At 36.0% G+C, this 22,639-nt stretch overlaps 1 protein-coding gene across 1 annotated transcript in view; it reads right to left on the reverse strand.

The window, feature by feature from the left end:
• LOC135197141 (homeobox protein aristaless-like) overlaps positions 1-22,639 on the reverse strand; it is a 338,826-nt gene that overhangs the window by 8,917 nt on the left and 307,270 nt on the right. The window contains 1 exon segment of the mRNA XM_064224111.1: positions 2,812-2,857. Within this exon segment, the coding sequence (XP_064080181.1) occupies positions 2,812-2,857 (46 nt within the window).

The following is a 22,639-nucleotide window of genomic DNA, read 5'->3' on the forward strand; positions in this document are numbered from 1 at the left end:
TGCTATATAGCGTTGAAGATCGGAAGAGTCGCCGATGATGAACGAAACGACGGCTGACACGATAAGCTTAAAAGACTAAAAATCTTGCTTGTTTTTCAGTGTCGTGTGGTTGATGCCAAAAAATACATCTCTGACTTTCATGCTCCCATTTCTCTAACACTGGTTTCAACACACACAATAATATATATATATATATATATATATTATATATATATATATATATATCTATATATATTATATATATATATATATATATATATATATTATATTATATATATATATATGAATGTATGTATATACGCACTTGGTGTCGTTACATAAACACGCACTTGAGCCATTTACAAATCAGAAATGCCTGTGCTGGAATATTCTCTTATCGCCTTGTATATCTCTCCCGGTAAATTATTTATAGTCTTTCCATTTGTGCCGGGTCATAAATCATGCAAAGCCTAAGCTTGGGAGATAAAATACAAATGGGAATTTCAGGAGCCTGATTTATTTAGAAGCAAATACACAGGTTCAGACATTTTACGAGTCTCAAATTGCACGATAATGTAACACGAGAGAAGGATTTACGACTATAACAACTACCAGCTCATAGAAATAGGTGGGACCGAGTCTGAGCTGCAACAGTTCCCATTGCTGGCGTTGTTAGCTGTTGCTTGTTATTATGCTCATTAGTGTTATTGTCATCATCATCATTACTGTTGTTGCACTGTCATTACGGATTTTTATTTTGCGTGTGTCTTGAAATTCCTTATTGTCATTAGTGTTATATATCCCTTGGTATATTATTTTACTCTCATTGTAACGTTAACCCCCCCCCCCCCCCTTTTTTTTTTTTTTCCCTTTTTTTTTTTTTTTAATAAGGTCAGGGTTTCAGGTTGATGTTAATAAACGTAAAAAACGTTTTATTCAGAAATGAAAATTGTTTTGGTATCGAATAGTAGTAACTGTTAAATGATCAACTTGAAATTTCTTATAACGTCTAAAAAAGAGAGTATCTGAAAGGGAAACGAAGTGACAGAGGAAATGATTAACACTGTAGTTAAGGTAATTTATCCCAGAGTAAGAGTAAAACTCAATCCTATGCTATGGTCAGAACGACGTTCTTACTGGCAGAAGTAAAGTTACAGCTGGTTTGGCTTTAATCTGTCATATGGTTAGGGTGAAACTTGTCTCTCGTGAGTGGTTACCTATCCATGGGGGTTGAAACCTACTTCTAAGATGTAAAAAAAAAAAGAAAGAAAAACTAGTCCTGCCTGAAAGAAAAGCTTTTAAATGACTGTTATAAAACTATCCATAGATAAAACTATCCATAGGGTGCTTAACACCTGTCTTGGTTGGTGTCACTGTAAGACTTAGAAACTCGGTCCTTAGAGGCTTGGTCCAATAGCAACCCTCTTTTTATTGGAGCTATGTTAGAACTGTTGTAGATCGGTTTTGAATTGCGAAGGCGACTTCTGCATGCAGTTTGAATGCTTCATGGGCGCTTACAGGCGGAATCCTGCTTGTTCGTTGTTGATTGGGAGTCAGGTATTCAGAACTGTTCAGTATATCTTGTAGAAAAATTGGCACGATATACTATTACAGGATTCATACAATGTTTCATTAATTTGAGTGGCTCAGATTAGGTACTAAATTAAAGAAAATACACACAAAAATCATAAACTGTGCATTATTTTATTTATACTAATTGAAGGCAACTTTTTTTAAGGAGTCCCTGCCATTGTGACGTCATAATGTTTTTTTCAGCGCCTCACACAGTTCCACGTTGGACGAGTGGATTTCGCGATTGGCTTCTAATCCGGTATTCCGAAGTTCAATTCTCGGCTCGGAATCAGAGGAATTTATTTCTGTTGATAGAAATTCATTTCTCGATATAATGTGGTTCGGATCCCACAATAAGCTGTAGGTCCCGTTGCTAGCCACGTAAAAATATCTAATCCTTCGGGCCAGCCCTAGGAGAGCTGTTAATCAGATTTCCTGGGAATTGTTTCATCCTTATATGTTTGCATGTTTATTTCATGTGTCTCCCCTAATCATTTATTTATTTGATTTTCTTATAAATAAGTGTACATAATTATCCGTGTATAATTTACCTATATATAATTTTTATTTACATTTATTCGATTTATATATGTTCATATTCGGTTATCATACGTTGCATGCGAACATTTTTTTTTTTTTTCGCTGTTAGGTCAACGACTCTGATTTCCTGAGAACAATGTCCGCGTTCTCGTGTACTCTTCTTTTAATTATAGAATCCTCGGGTAGGGGCAGAGGGTGGGAGGGGCGGAGAGGGGAAAGTCCCCTCGCCATGGCATATATACACTACAACAGAGGAAATTCGACTTCATCATCCCTCTAATTCCTTGATTCGAGGGTAATTAACCCCTCTCATGTTGGGGATATTAGTTGAAATCATGCAATTAACGTCCGATGTTTTTAATTGTGACGTCACTCCGGACTCCATCTTGAAGGCATTGGCGTTTTTCTAGGAAAGACTTTTTTAAAGTGTGTAATTTTCGTGTCTTTTGTTTGTTCCCCATCCGGTTGCCGTCCGTTTTATATATTTTTTATGTGATTATGTAAAGTCCACATTTACAACGCAGTTGGACAAATTCATTTACAATGAACAATATTTTGGTTTGGGGGGGGAGATCCCCTGCTCCAGTTATTGTTAATTGCATTATTATCGTCGTTCTTGCAGTTTGAGAAGCAAAAGTGTCGGTGAAATTTTGCAGTTTTTAAATTCGCTTATGATTTGGAATTGTCCCCAAGTCAGGAAAGGCAATTTCTTCGACCTACCTGTATTCTGGCTTCCGTCAGTCCAATCTTCATAGCTAGCTCCTCCCTGTAAAAAGAAATCAAGTTATTGAATTATACTATTTTTAGATATGGTCATGTTATTTACTTGTAATATGTAATTGAAGATTATTTAGTAATATACGTAGGCTTTTGTACGGGTTATAGTAGATTCATTAATACAATTTTTTTTTTTCATTCTACTTGATGTGTCTCAGTGCCCTCATATTATGATACTCTCATGTGTCTCAGTGCCCACGTATTATGATGCACTCCTCCCACACCCTTTGTTTTTATTCAGGTCCAGAAAACGGAATTTTTCTATATATGCTCATTTATCATTTGTAATTGAAAACTGTTTAATAGTGCGCATATTTTTATACTGATCAGTTCGGGTTATTTATTTCAGATCAAGGAAACTAAGTTTGCTCTCCCCTCCTCACGTGATTAGTAAAGAGTAAACTTAGCTTTCTTGAATGAATGTTGTCGGGAACACAGAGGAAGATCCGTATAACATTTGTATGCCAAGGCATGAAGCTACATCCACCTTCTTTACTATAATTATTTTTCTGTTTGAATATTGTTCGATAACGAAAGCTATAACGTATTTTCTTTTTGTGTTTTTATCAATTTTCTCCTTGAGAGAGAAGTTGAGACTGGAAAGGAAAGAGATTAATGGGTCTCATCGGTAGAAGTGACCTTGAGGATTTTTTTTTTCTTTTTTTTTTTTTTTTTTTTTTTTTTTTTTTTTTTTTGCTTATCTGTTTTAGTTTTGTGTTGTCTGTTTTCGTTGCGATTGTAGATCATTTCCTTCTTCGAACGTATTCATCATCATCGCCATCACCATCAACACCATCATCCTCACCGTAGTATTAATAGTAGTAGTAATATAGTAGTAATTCCGGACTCTACTGTTTAAATCACCGTACGTTTTCATGTCTTAATGGGGTTCTCTGACCTCGTTTCTCCTTATCTCCGTCTACTTTGCAGGCTCTCTCTCTCTCTCTCTCTCTCTCTCTCTCTCTCTCTCTCTCGGGGCGGGCTAGCCCCTCCCCTTTTCTCGAGCCGCAGCTCAAAATTTATGAGGTCTGCCTGACAATTAAGAGAAAATGTTATTGTCTTGTTAGGCAAAATGGAAGAAGGGGGGAGAGCCTGCCCCCTCGCTCCCTCCACACGGAGGCCCGGATGGTGGTGGGTTCGGTGGGAGGGGGTGAACCGTTGAAGGGGGCGTTGGGGGGTAAGGGGGCTTCTGTTTACATTATGCGGTTTGCAAGAAATTTATACATTCATAATGACCAATGATTACATGTTTAAAATTGGCCCCCTCCGTTTCTTCCCCGGCAATTAGATGACAGACCGACATTAATTTGTTTAGGGCTTTTCATGCATAATTAACTACTACCTGTCGTAATTTTCCGGATGCTGATTTGTTTCTTTTGTTGTTTTTTTCCCTCCAGCGTTTCTGTCTTTCATCTCGATTTTTTTTTTTTTCAAATTCAGAAGCGCTCCATTATTCATAATTTTTTAGGGAGGGAAGATTTAGTAACTCGTGATTTTCTCATTGATTTCATTCATTTGAAATCCTTTCTGTTTTTTTTTCTAGTTTTTTATTTTTATTTATTTATTTTTTTTTTTTTTTTTTTTGTTTTTTTTTTTTTTTTTGCTACCATAATTTTTCGGATTCTTGATCGTTCGTTTGTCATGATGCTTTTTGTGTATTAGTTTCATGCATAGGAGGTTTTTAATTAATAAAAGATTTTTCATTTGTGGGTCACGGGGAAAGTTTATTGTATTTTATGGATGTGAGTTGATGGAAGAATTGTTTTTACATCTGAATATTTCGAGATAATCAGTGGATCGAACAGCCTAGTCTAATGCCCTTTTCTATCCCAGTCCCGAGGGCAACGAAAAGCTTTTAGCCTTGTAGGGGATAAAATTATATAAATAAGAGTCAGAGAAAAACAGAAAAAGAAAGATAATTCCAAGACACGGCAATGACCAGAAAGAAACTATTGTTGGCTGAACCGTATAATCCAAAGAAGATGAACTGATTTCCTCTTTACATGAATTTTAGTTTTCGTCATTACCTGTCGTAAGATGAACGAGAAAGTGCCAGTTTGCTGTTATAAGGAACGCATTAACTTTTCTTAGCTTGAGTTATTTGTTTTGTTGTTAACTGATATTTATCTGTTATCTTATGTCCATCCCTTTTATCGCCACTACAGGAATTAAGTCTTTTCTTTTCTTTGCTCGGACTGAACTAGGTGAAGAAGGCATAGGATGGCCATTTCATAGCTGCATCCCTTTTCAATGGAACTTAATGCACACGCGCATATATATATATATATATATGTGTGTGTTGTATGTATTCCATTTTTTACGAAGAGTATATTTATTTTATATATTTCTTTGCCTATTTTCGTGGATCATTTACAGATCTCTTTGTTCACAGGGTATTTGTGCCATTAACTTTGTTGTGAAAATTCTTGGAAATTACTTCTAATCTCGAAAATTAAAAAAATTCATCTAAAATAATTTACTTTTAAAAGGGAATGAATAACATACAAATATTCAGAAAAAAAATACCAGAAACATAATGCATATTTTAGAACGCTTGTGAAAATGACGTATTATCAAAGAAATATGATTTATGAGAAGAAAATTAATGGATAGAAGACTGGTAAGCCATATTTGTTGATTTGTTATGAAATATTACCAATTGACTATCGCAAATTGCAGATTAAGCGAATTGCCCGCGAGTACACAATAATATCGATTAACATTACTTCATCATTACAAAGGAAACTGGATTGGTCAGTATACATTTGTGTGCAGTCTCTCTCTCTCTCTCTCTCTCTCTCTCTCTCTCGTCTCTCTCTCTCTCTCTCTCTCTCTCTCTCTCTCTCTCTCTCTCTTCCATAGCTGCTTTTATGAAGAACTTACGGTTAATTATAGTTTTTTTTCTCCTGAACCCATGTTCCAGCCAGAGCTACCGGAGATCATTAATGGAACCTTGAAAGATGCTCGGGTAAGAAGAAAGAGTGGATGGGCAAGTGGGTATAGTAGGATGGGCACAGATGGGTTAAATGGTGATGATGTAGGTAAGTGGATCAAGAAGAGCTGAAGTAGCGGTTGAAGAAACACCCCCCCCCCCCCACCCCACCCCCCCCACTAAAGGTATGTAAGTCAGCCTAGTCAGATGAAATAGGCTGGATGGGAATTGCTGGTTTTAGAATTAAGTTGACCTTTGTGGCATCGTTGGCTGTTGCTGCTTAGGCAGCCTTGGAAGACTGGCTTGGGATAGATGGACTTCATATGTAAACACCCTGTATAATAGGCGAATCCCTTATTATGGAAGGGCAAATGGCAGATAGCGAAGACTTAAAAAAAAGAAACGCGGATATTCAAGGAAGAAGAAATATAAAGAGTGAGAATTTGAGTCTAATTATAAAGTGAATTTCCATGTCTTCATTTTTCTGATAGAGTCCAGGACTAAGTACTATTTTTCTCTTGCAAATAGAGGCAGTTGTCCTTCATTGTTTGTAGCTGATGTTGACCCAATCCGGTGTTCCCAGTTCAATTCTTCTCGGCTCTGGCCAACGCGGAATCAGAGGAATTTATTTCTGGCGAATAGAAATTCATTTCGCGATATAATGTGGTTCGGATTCCACAATAAAACTGTAGGTCCCGTTGTTAGGTAACCAGTTGGTTCCTAGCCACGTTAAAATATCTAATCCTGGTTTCGGGCCAGCCCTAGGAAGAGCTGTTTTAATCAGCTTCTGTGGTCTGGTAAAACTAAGATATACTTAACTTGAATGAAAAATGGAAAATGAAGAACGTTAGATGTGAGAGTAGGACAGCCTCGTTTTTCTCTACCGTCCAAGGTGTCAAGACGGCGTTCTGGTCATTGACACCGTCTCTCGGGTCTGGAAAACCTTCTCCCCTCAAGAGTATAGTTAGTGGTCACGTGAGGTTTGGAAAAACGGTTATTATTGCAAGAGCATGTGTCCTCGCCATTGTGGGGTCTCTTTCTTTCCAACTTTCTTTTTCTTTCTTTTATTTTTGAGTACTGCAGATTTGGTCTTTGGTTACAAAGAAAGGCAAATACCTATCAAGTTAGGCATTTACACAACCACAATGGAATTTGTTGTGAATTGGTAGGTAAGTGGTTTCGGTAATGCATTTGAAAGGCAAAGGATATCCGGCCTAGTTAGTTAATTTGCTTCATTGCTTCTTGGAGAGAAGTTGAAAGAATAATTACTGAAATTAAGAGGTCAGATTTCTAGGGCGTATATTTAAACAAATCCAACATTAATTGGCTTTATTGTTTGTATATGTTGGGGTATTCAAAATTAAAATGGTGCTTTCCAACGATGTGGTATTTTCGAACTAGTGCCTTAAAAAGTATAATAAAAAAAAATCCGGTAACTCTTCTTCACATATTTCAAGATTTTGTATCTTGCCCACAGGTTTTCTTGAAAGATCCGAAACGCTTGACAAATTTAGTTCCGGATTCGCTAACTTACTGTCTGTGTTTTGCAGTCTAGAACAGCTGTAAACTTCTGGAGCGAAGTAGCCGCAGAAGAATTATGTCATACTCGGCCCGAAGAAGAGAGAGGTTAACGTCAGCTAATAAATAAAGACATAAAAAATAGGTCTTCTAAAGATGCGGTCGTTGATATTCAGTAACGAGAGGTCAAAGGGAGTTGCCACCCCCTGCTAGTTATTAACTCATACCGAAACGAGTTCGGTCGGTCCTAATTGACCTCGAGAGAAAGTGACTTGAGAGAGAGAGAGAGAGAGAGAGAGAGAGAGTTCAACAGCTTAAGAAGATGGCGGTCACACGCCTTCTTCCTCAGCTCAGTATGGCCGCCGAGTTGTCATGGGTACGTTTCCTGATGTCATACTACGTATGAGAAGCTCTTAGTTTTCTCCGTGACATTTCATCGACAGATCCTCATCACTATAGTAGATTCACATCAACTGTGCATTTGATGTCTAGGCCAGTCCCTTACGACGCTCCTGATTGGCTATTGATAAGCCAATGACAGGACTGGAAACTCCCAGTCTCTCTCGAGAGTTCACATAGGTAGGATGCATGTTCTACCATTCCTGAGAGATACTTTTGAAAGACGTATCCCTCAAGAGAGTTGGAACATAGATCTTACCCATGTGAACTCTCGAGAGAGAATGAGATTTTCCAGCCAAGTCATTGGCTTATCAACAGCCAATCAGGAGCGTCGTAAGGGACTGGCTTAGACATCAAATGCAAGGTTGATGTCAATATATTATAGTATCGAGTTACTGAACAATAGTCATTAATAAACGGAAACGGTCACTTCTGGTCATTTATGTCGGTTACAAAGCTTGGGTATGTGGCAGTTGTCTTTGCATGTACGCAAGCTTTTGCAAGAAGAAACGGAGTTCACTTACTAGCTTTTTCAAAATAAAAGAAAATATCAGAAATGAACCTTGTGGTATCATTTTTACGTGAAAACCACAAACTGTTTCTATGAATAAATATCGATGTTTTTTCTGTTGTAAATTTTGATAATGCACACTCGCATCACACATTATATATACTCTATATGTATGTATGTATGTATGTGCGTGTGTGTATATCTTCTTTGCCTTCAGCTTTTCCCATTTCTATATGGGGTCGCTGTTTCTATTCAGGCTTCTCCATCTTCCTTTATCCTGTACATCTTGTTCTGTGTGTATGTATGTGTATATATATATATATATATATATATATATATACACACACACACACACACACACACACACACACACACAGTATATGTTCTTCACTGACTGCAATGCTCTCGACTCTGTATGCATACTGACAAGTAACTACGGAAGTACAGGCTTGCCTTTTATATAACCGTGTGCATGAAATATTTGGGGCCGCATAGGTGAGCACCGTCAGTATGCCTGTGGCTTACCTAACATCCCTTTACGACCCTTATAATTACAGTCGTTTCTTCCTCTCTCTCCCAGCCTCGTGGGATCTTTGGGCTAAGGAGATGGTACAGATTTTTTTTTTAAGTTGACAAATAAAAGAATAGCGCTGGAGACTGAGGTATTTGCATAACAAGTTGTAGCGTTACAATAAGCTGAAAGCTGTAATTTGATATTTTTTCATCAACAGAAAACGAACAGTAAATTAACGGAAACAATATCTTATTTAGACAACAAATAACAAATACCGTGGCATTGACTTTTTAGGCAACAAATAAAACATCGACATTGCCTTTTAGTGAACAAATAAAACATCGACATTGTCATTTTAGTGAACGTATAAAACCACTGTAGCAGCATTAACTTTTCAGACGTGTGCAAATAAAACAACATTCGTTACAAATATAACTGAAGGAGTAACGATAGCAGCATAGACATCAAATACAACATATTAGTGAAATTATACTTCTAACCTATGAACAAACTAAACAAAAGCATTACACATATTAACGAAGTGCGACAACATCAGCCTTTCGGGGGGTGGGGGGGGAGGGGGGGGCGCGAGCACCGTGCAACAAGAACAGCGTCTCCGGCACTAAGGCTTAATATTACCTCGTCGTTCATCTTTTGACTAAAGACTTGATTGTTATCGATGGCTTTGAACACTAATGAGGGCTGTTGCTCTAGAGAGTAATTTATTAATTCATTCCGTTTTATGGATTTATTATTTGTCGGGGCAGTCTCTTACTCGTGAAGAATTACTTATTAGCTTTCTTTTCGTCGGGGTGGGGTTACTTAGCCTTCTTAATTTATACATTTTATTTCCTGAGTCGTTTAACTGTTTATGTCATTCTATTTTATGAACTTGTTATTTGCGTGGCAGTCTCATACTGATGAAGATTTATATTTTTAGTCTTTCGGCGAATTTCAGAACTTTTACTCGGTTAGGATAATTATCTTTTTTATTTTGTTGAATTTTTTTTTTCTGGAGACGTTTGGCTAATTTTTTTTGTATTTCCTTTTTGGCAAATAAAGGAACCCATCTTAGGTAACAGCTGGACAACCCGTAGCATTTGGTCCTCTTAATTAGCAAGAAGTGGGTGTATCTCCCGTTAATTACCCTAAAAGTCTGGCGTTGAAGAAAAAACACTACGTATTGTCTTGTAGACGAAAAAAAAAATTCGCGTCTTTAAAATTGAATAAAAAAAAATAAACAGGAAAGAGAGTGATAAATCTTTGTATGTCCAAATGCAAATGATTTTATAACTGTATTTCAAAGGTGAATTTTTAAAAATGTAAGATTTCATTTGAATTTAGAACAAAGAGGACACTATTCGAAGAATGAGCGTAAGCATTCCAAGACCTCTAAATAAAGATGCAAAATAAGAATAAGGATCGTTTAAGTGGAGTTGGTAGGTAGCCTTCCGCCCAAATAAGGATGATTAGGAAAATGACCCCCACTCAAATATAAATCACTTAGCCTATTTAAGTCCTCCCCCTCTCAACTCGCCCCCTCCACTCTTTCCCCTCTCCATCCCGCTCCCCCCTCCCCCCCCAACAAGCCTTCATCATCATCAGCTCTTACATCGTACCCCTCCCTCCACCTCCTCTTCTCGTCTCCACCCCATGTCATAAATACCCTAATCATCTCTTCTTTTTGTTCTTCTTCTTGTTCCTCCTTCTCTTGCTCTCTTTACCTTACGCCTCACCCCCCGCCCCCAACCAACCACCCGCTTCACCACAGCCCAGCACGACGACGCCCCCCACCACCTTAACCCTCAGGAGAAAATTGGGATTGGGGGAGGTTATGCAGATCTCAGCCAGCATAGGAATGAAAGACAGACAGACAGACAGGCATAGAAAAGTTTCGTATGTCACTGTGGAGGAAATTCCTGAACCATCAGCTCCTTGACCTTCCTTCCTGTCATTCATATTGCCTCCCGTATTTATTTTGTTTGGGGGGGGGGGGGGGGGGGGGGGGGGGGGGGGTGGGGGGGGGGGGACGGGGGGACGGTAGGTCGGTTGGAAAATTGAAAGGGAGAGAATACTGCAAGGTTGGTGATAGATCCTTAGCATTTGAAGTCCTCGTGGTCTCTTCGAAGTGGGTGGCAAACTGCAAACCAGAACCAGAACTTACTAAAGGCCATTAAAGACACCATTATTCACATTTCGAATTCGGGCTTCTATGACAACGAACGATGGCTTCCGTCCGTGCTTTTTGTACCCTAGGTACCCACCCCTTATAGTTAGTGCTATTGGGCGCAGCAAGGACCTGATATTACTCTTTGAAAGGCCATGGTCTTGGCTAATATTTTTCCGTGTTTATATCTGATAAGGTTAGTGTTAAAATGTGTTGTCTGTTTTTTTAGTATTAATTTTGATTAATTGTAAACAGTTTTGAATCAATCTTTAGTTATTTGTTAATATACACCGACTTTGACTTAATGTTCACTTCTATATCTGAACTTCTTTGTACAGGCTGTAAAGATTTGAGAAGTCTCTGTCTCTCGTTGTGGTCCAGTCTTTGCATTGCCTAATTATTTTTCCCTCGCTACAGAGCCATTAGGGCCTCATAAATTATAACTTTCCTCGAACTGTGAGGAAATAAACGCCGGGAAGGATTCGGAACGCCTCCACAAGGGGTCGGATCCTATACCCATCTGTAAAACGCCTTCTCTTTGACGAAGGATCGCTCCGTTTCGTAATGAATTCTACCTTTTCCTTGGGTATGACGAAACCTGGAAATGACGTACGTGCCATCATGTTGTATTCGGCGATAATTACCCTCCATTCTTCCTTTGCCCTTTGCCACACACGTCGTCAGAATTTACCGGGACTAGTCTTCATTTTAGTTAACTAAAATGGTCCTTTTTGAGGCATTTGAGATGTGCATTTCTACTCCCCCAGCAGGAAATTGTTTTTTTTTTTCTTCTACGAACGGATTGCTGATAGGTGTGTGCATATTATTACTGAAATTAATAAAGAGCCTCAAAATTTCACCTCCTTTAGAAATCAGAAATATATTTCATAGTTTATATTTTTCATTTTTCATAATTAGGGATAAACATATTTACTCTTGTCTTAGTATAAAATTTTTGCCGTGGTTCTGTCGCCGATGGATTTAATATATATATATATATATATATATATATATATATATATATATATATTTTTTTTTCTATGAAACATTGTAGGTGTTTTTTTTTTTGTTTTTTTCTAAAGTATGTGTTACGGGCAGCCTAGTGCCCTTTCAGACCTACGTTAGAGCTATCATTTTTTGGGATTAAAGAAATTTTTCTTCTACATTCGATCTCCTATGCAATATTTTTTTTATCAATTAATTAATACTTTATATGGAACTATTTCGGATCATTTGTACATTCATCATCTTGTATCCCAATATGCTTGAGCTCATAGAGTACCTCTTGTTTCCTTTAAAGCTACTTTTCTTTTCAACTGGATTATCCTTTTCTAGAGCTGTCATGCATTTTATAAATTCCAACGCAGATATACATAGTTTGCCAGTTATGTTATAGCGACTTAGCTATTTATGCTTTACTACATTACATTTTAACATAATTAAGTCTCCATGTTAACAAATTACGAATATTATGTTACTCGATAGGTTTTTGTAAAAACATTTCCATTTAAGCTTAGAAAGTATGCTAGATCTGCTTTGCATAGTTTTTTTTCTCGCTTCCCATAGCAATGGGTGGTTGATTTGTTCCGAAACTGAATTTTTGGGGGTTTTGCGTTAATCGTTAATCATTACTGATATTATTAGATTATGTATGTATATATATATATATATATATATATATCTATATATATATATATATATATATAATATATATATATATATTATAATACGTATATATATACATATATATATATATATATATATATATATATATGTGTGTGTGGTGTGTGTGTGTGTTTGTGTACATGTATTATGCATATGTATGTATATATGGATAGGTGTGCGCACGGGCGTGTGTTTATTTATGAGTGCAGTAATATTGCAAATACACGTAGATTCAACTCGACCCAGATTCCCTTTTTTAAATCAGCAGACACTGAAGTTCTTATTCACTTGATTTCATGCGGCTCACAGACATATAATTTGTAATGCATATAGATTGGAGCAGTATATCCAAGGCTGTCAGATTTATTGTGTAGATAAAATTTTATTACACTCATGTGTTGTCACCGTAGAAGTGAGTTATAATGATAAAGTTTTTTCTCACAATAGGAGGACATTGTATAGACTTTCAAGTAAATGAAACTGTTACATCCTATTTCTGTTTTCGTTGAGATTCCCATTATTCATCAAATTTAAAAAGATAAAACGTTAAACGTATAATTAATTCCATCTTATTATGTATAATTTTGATTTTAAGGCTGATCGGGTCTCTGGTGTTTCACATTTCCCAAACTTAATAGTCTCTTATAAAAGAAAATTCTTTTGTTAACCCCTCACATTTCGCCCTTGTCAGAGCTGCCTGCAGTCGTCGGAAAGAAAATTCAGTTTCAAATATTCATCGATTAGCATGATTATTTAACCAATGCGCCGTTTAACAACATGCTGAAAACGGCCAGGTAACTATGTGAGAAGCCTTTTCTTGCATCGTTTGTAAAATAACAGAAAGTTGACAGCTCTCTAGGAAATCTCTTGACAACCCAGCTGATAGTAAATATTAATTGCAGGAAATTAGTCAGCTTCCTCTGAAATAACAAAAAATTATATATATATACCTCGGAGATTACGTGTGTCACTCCCAACCTTTTTTTTTTTTTTCATGATTTTACTAAGAAATATTAGTTTATTCCGTTGAATAATCATTGGGTCTTGAAAGGTTATTTTGCGCGTCGTAGAAACCTGTAGATTTATATGAATAAAATAAATCCTTTGCCTTTTTATTGAAACAGTGGTATTATCAACATTTTATGATAGTTCGTGCGTGGTTTTCCCAAGTCTCAGGTTGAAATATTTTAAAGTTTTTTTTATGATTTTTTCCCCTCTGAGCGTGACAGAAAATCTGATATTTCAGTAACAACGTCTCTTTGTTACACCAGTATATCCAACAACAGATATCATTTGTCAGTGTTAATAACATCTTGACTTCTTTGTATTTTTACAAAAGTGTTACATGAGTGTGTGGGCTAATGAGAACATCAATTGAAGATAAATAAATAAAAGAAGTTTGGTGTTAGATAACAGCGTTCGAAGGAAAGAGGACACCTGTATCGACTGAGTTGTTATAAGGTCGTAAATGATGCCTGTAAATCCGTCAGAATGAGAAGGATAACTGGTTATTGCTATTGGTTATTAAATAGTGATACAGTAAAATAAATAACATTCTCGGGATTTAGCAGTTAAACTGAAGAGGGTATATTGGATTTTACTGTAGGTATATATTTATAAAAAGAATTTAATATTTTTATATATATACATTTTCGTAACTTTCTATTTACAGTAAATTCCAATATTTAGTTTAACTGTTAAATCCCCTACAGATATTGATATTTATTACATTACTATTTAATATCCAATTATAATTTATGTAATATGTGTGTGTTTGTGTGTATGTGCGCGTATAGATATATCTTCGTGCCATCAAAATAAAACACTATCTTCAGCCTTGGCAGTACCGGCTGAATATTTACGGTATTTGAATAATCTTACTAAATTGCCGATTGGAGTTTAGGTATTGTCTTTCAAATGTGCACATCTCTCTCTTAATACAATATTCTAGTTCCCATTTTATGAATACTTTATTTTTATTTATTGCAGAGGTGAACTCTTAAACAGAAAAGGAATTCTCCGTCCAAGTTGCAGTTTTGTCAGATGTAAGTTTGCGGTTTGTTAATATTCTAGGGCCACAGAAAAGTAGACGTTTTCCGTAATTTGCATTTGTAGAGCATGTGAATAGAATTATCAGATCAGCAGGTGAGATATATATATATATATATATATATATATATATATATATATATATATAATATATTATATATATAAAGAGAGAGAGAAATGAAAGAGATTACGATTTAAGTGAAGAACTATCCAACGGCGTTTAAAGACGGTGGATAATTGATAACCACCAGGAAGTCTTAACATTGTAGATAGGTAAATTAGAGAGAAAAATTGCAAAATAAGTGGTTACACATGATTTCAGAATACTTCGCTACTTTTTCTCATGACAGCTCATAAATAGGCTTAATAGCATTTCCTGATAAGTGCTTTGGAAACTGGAGGCTGAAGTTCGTTATTGCAAACACGTCAGAAGCATTTAGGAGTAACAAGGAACAATTCTTTTCAAAAACAGGGGTGGGATAACTCGTATCCCCGTGGGCACTAATGACGACCAAACCAAGATATTGGTGACTTTTTTTGACATCACTGTGAAGTCAATTTTTTGTAAAACAACGCTTTAATGAAGTATGATTGAAAATGGAACAAAGGCTTTAGATATATATAAAAGACTCACTCTTTCTCAACAGCAACAGACGACTTGACTTTGGATTATGTAGTATGAATTCAAAAGGTCATTTTCAAGACAGAAGATAATTCACATGACAGGGTTTCATTTTGTATATTTGTATAAGATGCAGATAAAAAAATGTTACAAGATTACATGATAAGAGTAAAGATTTTAGGTTTCCGATTGTTAATTACCCCATTTTATGCAATAATTCTCCAGGAGACAAAATTTATTTAGTTTTTCGTGAATTATTCGAGCTAGGCACTTTTGCATGCGATATTAGTGTTTGTTAACGACTCTTGGGTACTTTCTAGAAAATCATTTAAATAACTGTACTAGAAGAATATGATGAAAATTTCGTGTGCTGAATCATCAGCGGTTTATCAGTGAAACAATAAGAAAAAAGTTTCATAGCTAAGGTGGATGTATTGAATAAGAGTAATCTATGATGCTTCATGTTAGTGTCCTATGTTAGTTTGATGTATGAGTAATGATGCTAATCATGAGATATCTTCTTGATTGGGACACCGAACAGAAGAACAGGGTATAAATTCAGTATGATATTAAGACTTTAGGTAGTTGTCGATCAAGGTTCAACGTTTAATGAAGATTTTGCTGTTCAGCCCGTTACAAAATCCATCTTTTCCAGCTTTCCCTTGTAGTACTTCCTTATATAGATCCATGATCTTTAGAGATGCCATTTCTAGGATAACCCTGCATTTGCAGCTCGGTTGATGACAACTTTGCCTTAATGCAGTCTGTCGTTTCCTTTTACTGAATTGAAATGTTTTGAATATTAATTTTATTGGTAATTAAATTTGTAATGTTACTCTGCATTTCAGTACTTTAGTGTCATCTGTTCTCTGAGGATGGAATCCTAGTTATTCTCTTATTACAAATATATGAAGCTTTAGAATATTTATTTTGGTGAACAGAGTGAAAATATCTTTCATACACAGAGTCTCTCTCTCTCTCTCTCTCTCTCTCTCTCTCTCTCTCTCTCTCTCTCTCTCTGAAATAAAAGGTCATGATGAATATGCATGAGAAGAATATGTAGATCTGTAATGGTAGGCCTAATGTTTCTGTTCTTAATTCGCCGTACTTTACTGCAGTAGTTAATTTTGGGCAATTTGTGACTCATTCGGGCTAATGATGGGGGGGGCGGGTTGTAAATGAATTGTGCGAATTGCCGGAAGAGGTACTTTGTGAAATAATGATGATAATGATAATCGTGATAGCATTAGGAGGAATGGTGATGTTGGGTGAATTAATTAGATGATAGTAGGGGGGTAAAATGTCTCCAGTGGTATTCGTAGTGGTAATTACACCATCACAATAACTATTGATAATGAAAAGAAGAAACTAATCGGTATTTATATCAGTACCAGTTACATTAACAACAGCAATGATAATAATAAATAATATTAATTAATAACCTTTCATTATTTCTCATTAAGGTTAAAAGGTGAGCTTTTTGAGATAAGAAGGCAAGAGTGAACGGGAGAGGAAGCGATAGTATTTAGGTAGAGGGGTGACGGGTGACTGCTCACTGGGTGTCAGGGGTTTTGGGGAGGGTAGGAAGTGGGGGAGTGGTAGATGGGTGACGTCGCATTGTGTATGGGCTTGTTACGACCGCAAGTGCTTAATTGTCTGTGTGTTTGTCGTTTTGCGGTGGCCGTATTTGCATTTCGTTTTTCCTCCTTTTGCATACATTCACCCTCAACCTCCCGTCTCTCTCTCTCTCTCTCTCTCTCTCTCTCTCTCTCTCTCTCTCTCTAGCCATATGCGCCCTTTCCCCTATTTATCACTACTTCCCCATCCGCCCGCCTTCTCTCTCTCTCTCTCTCTCTCTCTCTCTCTCTCTCTCTCTCTCTCTCTCTCCATTGGCTAGTAAGAACTTTTACGTCTAAACACCTGCAGTCTTGCTAGAAGACTTGGATACATAATAATTTCAAATTACAGAATAATTGTATTATTATTATTATTATTATTATTATTATTATTATTTTAGATATTTATCTCAAAATATTAATAATATCGGCTACATGAGATTAAGGAAGAATCAGAGGATAAGCACATAAGACAAAACCGCATAGGTTTTAATAAAGAAAAAAAAAGTAAGAGATAAGTTCAGTTAGAACATATAAATGCGTTTAATTGGCCATATTACGTGAATATTCTTCAGGCTCACCCAGTAACAATAACTAAAAATCAGTACGAATAGTAACAGCAACTGGTGCAAAATATATTGATTTGTTATGGCTTTGAGAATACTTTTTCTCATTTCCCCGAAAAATGTGTTAGAGAAATGAGCCTTCAATATCAATTATCACATAGCGCTAAATAACAATGAAATTTGTAGCATTGTGCTTTTTCGAAGATTGTGAGACGGTTGTGACTAGATGTGTCCCTTTTGGTTATGACAAGAAGGTTCATTTTAGTTATTCCTTTTCGTTCTTAATTTATCTTGATTTGCTACACTTTATTGTCTCCAGATTTAAGGAGTGATGGATAATTCACCATTTGTTTGATACCAAGACCGTTTTCGTTGATACAAGTTCTGCTGATTCAGGATAGAAGAAAATCCGTTGTTTTAGGTACAAGAAGTTCTGTCTGTTTTTCAGGATGGAAGAAAATCTATTATGTAAGGTCATGAAAATTTGTGTTTATTTTTTGTACGTGTTTTTTTTTAATACAAAAAAGTCTGTTTTTTTCCTAAGATACAAGAAAATTTATTTTTTAAGATACAAGCAAATCCGGTTTTAAGATACATGAATTTTTTTAAATATAAGAAAATCTTTTCTTTAAGTTACAAAAAAAGCTTTTTTATGGTACAAAAAATTCTGGTTTTATGATACAAGAAGTTTCTTAAAATATGTGTAAATCTTAGAAAATCATTTTTAGGGTGCATAAAAAAAAATCCTTTTTAAAATACAAGAAACGCAGATTTCAAGCAGAATAGGAAGTGTAAAAACACATGAATCAACTCTTGTATTAAGGTGATTGAATTTCCCACTCTAGAGGTTATTTAAGATATAAAAAAATTTGCTTTTTAAGGTACAAGAAACGTGGATTTCATGCAGATCCTGAAGAGAAAAGAGGTATAAAGACAACTTATTTGTCTTTATACTCCTGTAGCTAAAGTGACTGCATGCCCTCCTCTAGAGGTACAGAGCGACCATACACGAGGAGTAAGTTGGTTGTGACGTATAAGCTCCTGGTTGAACGAGGTAATTTTTTTTTTTGTTTTTTTTTTGGGGGGGGGGGTTGTTGAAGGAGGTGAAGGGAAGTTTTTTTTTATATATTTGATTGAAGGAGGTGAAGGGTAATTTTTTTATATTTGGTTGAAGGGGGTGAAGGGAAGTTTTTTTTTCATATTTGGTTGAAGAGCGTGAAGTATTTTTTTTTTTTAGTGAAGGGAAGTTTTTTCGTATTTGCTTGAAGGTGAAGTAGTATATTTGGTGAAGGGGTGAAGGGTTGTTTTTTTTTTGCCTAGTTTTTTTTTTAGTTATTTTTTTTTTTAATAGTGGTTGAAGAGGGTGAAGTTTTTTTTTATTTTTTTTTAGGTGAAGGGAAGTTTTTTTCGTCTTAGCTTGAAGGAGGTGAAGTTTTTTTTTATTTATTTAGGTGAAGGAAAGTTTTTCTTTCATATTTGGTTGAAGAAGGTGAAGAGAAGTTTTTTTTTTTTTTTTTTTTTTTTTTTTTTCCCTCCAGTCACGTTCAACAAAAGAGGATAGTAAGTAGCGTTTCCCCCAAAGCCGCAGGGTTACGATATCTTGTTTACATAGTAATGAGGATGTGGGCTGAGAGGAAGGAAGAGGACCCCGATGGCTGGCAAAGGGAAGTCTGCTGCTATTAAGTAGGAGCTAATGGCCTCAGACAACCCTACCTCCTTCTCCCTCGTCGCTAACCTCTTCTGCTCGTCAGCCAATCGTATTTTATTTTCCTTTCTCGTCCATTTTTGTCTTTCGTTGTTCATTCCATTTTCGTATTAAGTTTGTGTAATGAGTGTTCAGTTCTGTCAATTTAAATTCCACTTGGTTGGGAATCAATGCCATGTCGCTTGATCCTTCCTTGTGGAAATATTTTTATTTATTAATTTATTTTTGCATTTCGTTGAAATCGCTTTTCGCAGGAGTTTGCAGCAAGATTGCCATCAAAATGGACAGTGGGTTGTAATTTGACAATAAATTTTTTTCCTATACCCAAGAATTTCAGCGGTGAAACGTATAGAGAACAGACTGCTTGAGGGAAAGACAGTGATTGCACATATCAAATGTACGATGATATATTATGCAAATTTGTATGGAATTTAAAAATTTCCTTCTGGTGGCCTTTGTTTATTAGGGGAAGACATTTGATAGTGTCCACAGACCAATAGTATGGAAGTGTCTTGTGTCACCATTGCATTCCCGTGGAATATTATGTTAATAAAAAATATAAATTATTTATGAACGCAGCCGATACCAAAAGGAATGTTGATGGGGTTTTGTAGGATGAATTTGCAGTAAACAGTGGGGTGCCACAAGGGAGTGCTATTTTACCTTTGCTGTTTGCCCTTACTCATAGGTTTTGCAAGGAGAAAGTGGTTGGTGATAGATATGTGTATTGGAGTGACGTTACAAGTTTTACACTTAGAATGTGTAAATTTTGATATTTTAATCTACAGACCATCATATATGTTTAGAGAGATGGGACTGAAAATAAATAGAAGAAAAACAAAAGAAACGAGGACTGTGTGTTCACAGTGGGATGAAATAACAATAAATAAAGAAAGGAAATTGACCTTGAATGTTTCAGACATTCAGGAAAAATTATATTAATTTCAGATTCTCATCAGTTGGAAATAAGTGAAAGACTAAACCAGGTAAATCGAACAGCGGGCAGGCTGAATAGAAATGAAAAAGTCAGGTAGACTGAAATTACATACGGAAGATTGCAAATACGTATAGTACGATTTGCATTGATGTAAGAACATGAGTTACTGCATGGCAGTAAAGCTATATTTAAAAGATTTGGTCGATGTGGAAGTAAACTTTAAGAAAAACATTAGTAAGCTGATGGCAGGATAGAGTGAGGAATGATACCAGGAAGGAAATTACTAGTTTCACTAGTAGGGGAGATAATGATGAAATGGAGATGGCTTGGGCGACTGTGGAGATCAGTATGTAGCAGTATCAGCTGGGCTCCAGTGGGCACCAGATAAGTTAAAAGACCTACGTAGACCTGCTTAGATAAGAACTGAGAAGGGAGGCTGGAAATGAGTAGAGACTTGCTGGAGACAAAGCACAGGAAAGCAAGAATGACGGAATTTCACTGAGACCTTTTGTCTTGTAGCTTTACAGATGTTGATGATTTTATTATACATAATATGTATTATATAATATATATATGTGTGTGTGTGTGTGTGTGTGTGTGTATATGATAAGTAGCATAGGAAGACACTTTCATCAATTAGTTAGGGATCTTAATCAGATTTGCACTACGAAGTTCCAAGTAGCTTTTAATCAACAAACATCCTCGTAAGTTTTTTCCAAATAGCCTGAAGTTTGGCAATTTGTTTTCTCACGCATTACAAATAGCTCTTTCTCTTTTCTCTAGGATCACAAGTGTATGAGTTGTCTAAAACCCCCCCCCCCCAAACCTCCCCCAAACTCTCTCCTCTCGCTCTCTCTCTCTCTCTCTCTCTCTCTCTCTCATCTCTCTCTCCTCTCTCCGTCTCTCTCCTCTTCGCATTTCCTAATTGTGCATGAGAGAATTTCGACTGTGAAGAATGAAGATCTCGTCCGCTGTACAGGCTGAGACTTTTGTTTACAAAAGTGGCTCATGTGTTTACATCATTGTTAACACAAACAGATACTCGGTTTGCGCTGTCGTCCAGCGCAGACGACTAAATTATGCTAATTGCTCTCATTACCGTCCTCATGAACAAGGGATGGGTTTGTCTTCATTATCTAGAATTTTTATTTACTCGTTTGTAGAATTATGTCTTGTTCCTCGCATTCTCGCATTTTTTCTTTTGTCTATAATTGACTCCATGTTTGGGATTTTTATTTATTCTGCTGTAGAAATATATCTTGTTTGTCATCATTTCTTTCTCATTTACGTTTTTATGCCTTAATTATGTCCTATTTTCGTCGTATGTTGCTCGTTTGCAGGATTATGTCTTGTATGAATTGCTTTCGTTTTTATATATTAGTGTATGTTTTAATTGCTTCAATCTCTTGTGGTTTTTTCGCCTTTATAGAATTTTATGTACGATTTGAAATATGTACATTTTCGCTTTTATTTTACGTTACTTATAACGATTTTAATTTTTGTAATTAACTCATTTCAGGGGTGTATCTTCTTGTCTGAATTATATATTTACATGCATTATAATATAAAGTTATTAGTCTCCCATACGTAATATGTTCCTATTGTGTGTGTGTGTAGGTATATATATATATATATATAATATATATATATATATATATATATATATATATATATATATATATATATATATATATAGATATATGTATATATGTAATATATATATATATGTATATAATTTGTGTGTGTGTATGTATGTAACAGCCACAGTGATATTACATTTACATATGTATATGGTAAAAATGACCAGTAGATTCTATATATATATATATATATATATATATATATATATATATATATATATATATATATATGATTATTATTATTATTATTATTATTATTTTAGAAAAGATCCCAGGACGAAAATCGTCACGCGATTTAACCCTCATAAAATACCTGGTAAACACAGTCATCCATAGAGGGCTCGATGTCGTCCATACGCCGTCTCCATTGAGGTAATTCGGTCCTGGTCCCGGCCCGCCGTCATGGTCTTATTGGTCTGCGTGTAATTGAATACCATTTGCGGTTTATTTTATCAGCTGCGATCGTGACCAGCGGTTTGCACTGACTCGGTGACTGTTATTTCGTAAGCAGGATGGTCATTTTTTGGAGTCTTCTGGGTTATTTTGGAGTCTTCAGAGTCATTTTGGGGAGTTCTGGATTCGGGAGGCGTGTCCTTCTCGGCGGGTCCTCAATTAGCGTTTTTTAACCTCAGGTGAATCACTTGATTACACCCGGGTTCGGGGAAGTCCTGCGTCATGTAATACACAAGTTTGATGGTGCTTATCTCCGTATCATTTATATGGTACATTGGTTGATGATACTTATCTCTGCGTCGTTTATATGGTACATTTGTCGAGGGTGCTCATTCTTGGATCATTTGTATGGTATTTTTTGATGATGGGTATGTCGACGATGTCATTTAGAATTACGGTCATTTTTTAACAATTGATTCTGCTCGGAGGTAATTCAATTATGATGACCCTAGGTTTGGTTTCCTAGGGCAAGTGCGA

The sequence above is a fragment of the Macrobrachium nipponense genome, chromosome 18 (genome assembly GCF_015104395.2).
Source record: "Macrobrachium nipponense isolate FS-2020 chromosome 18, ASM1510439v2, whole genome shotgun sequence".
NCBI lineage: Eukaryota > Metazoa > Arthropoda > Malacostraca > Decapoda > Palaemonidae > Macrobrachium > Macrobrachium nipponense.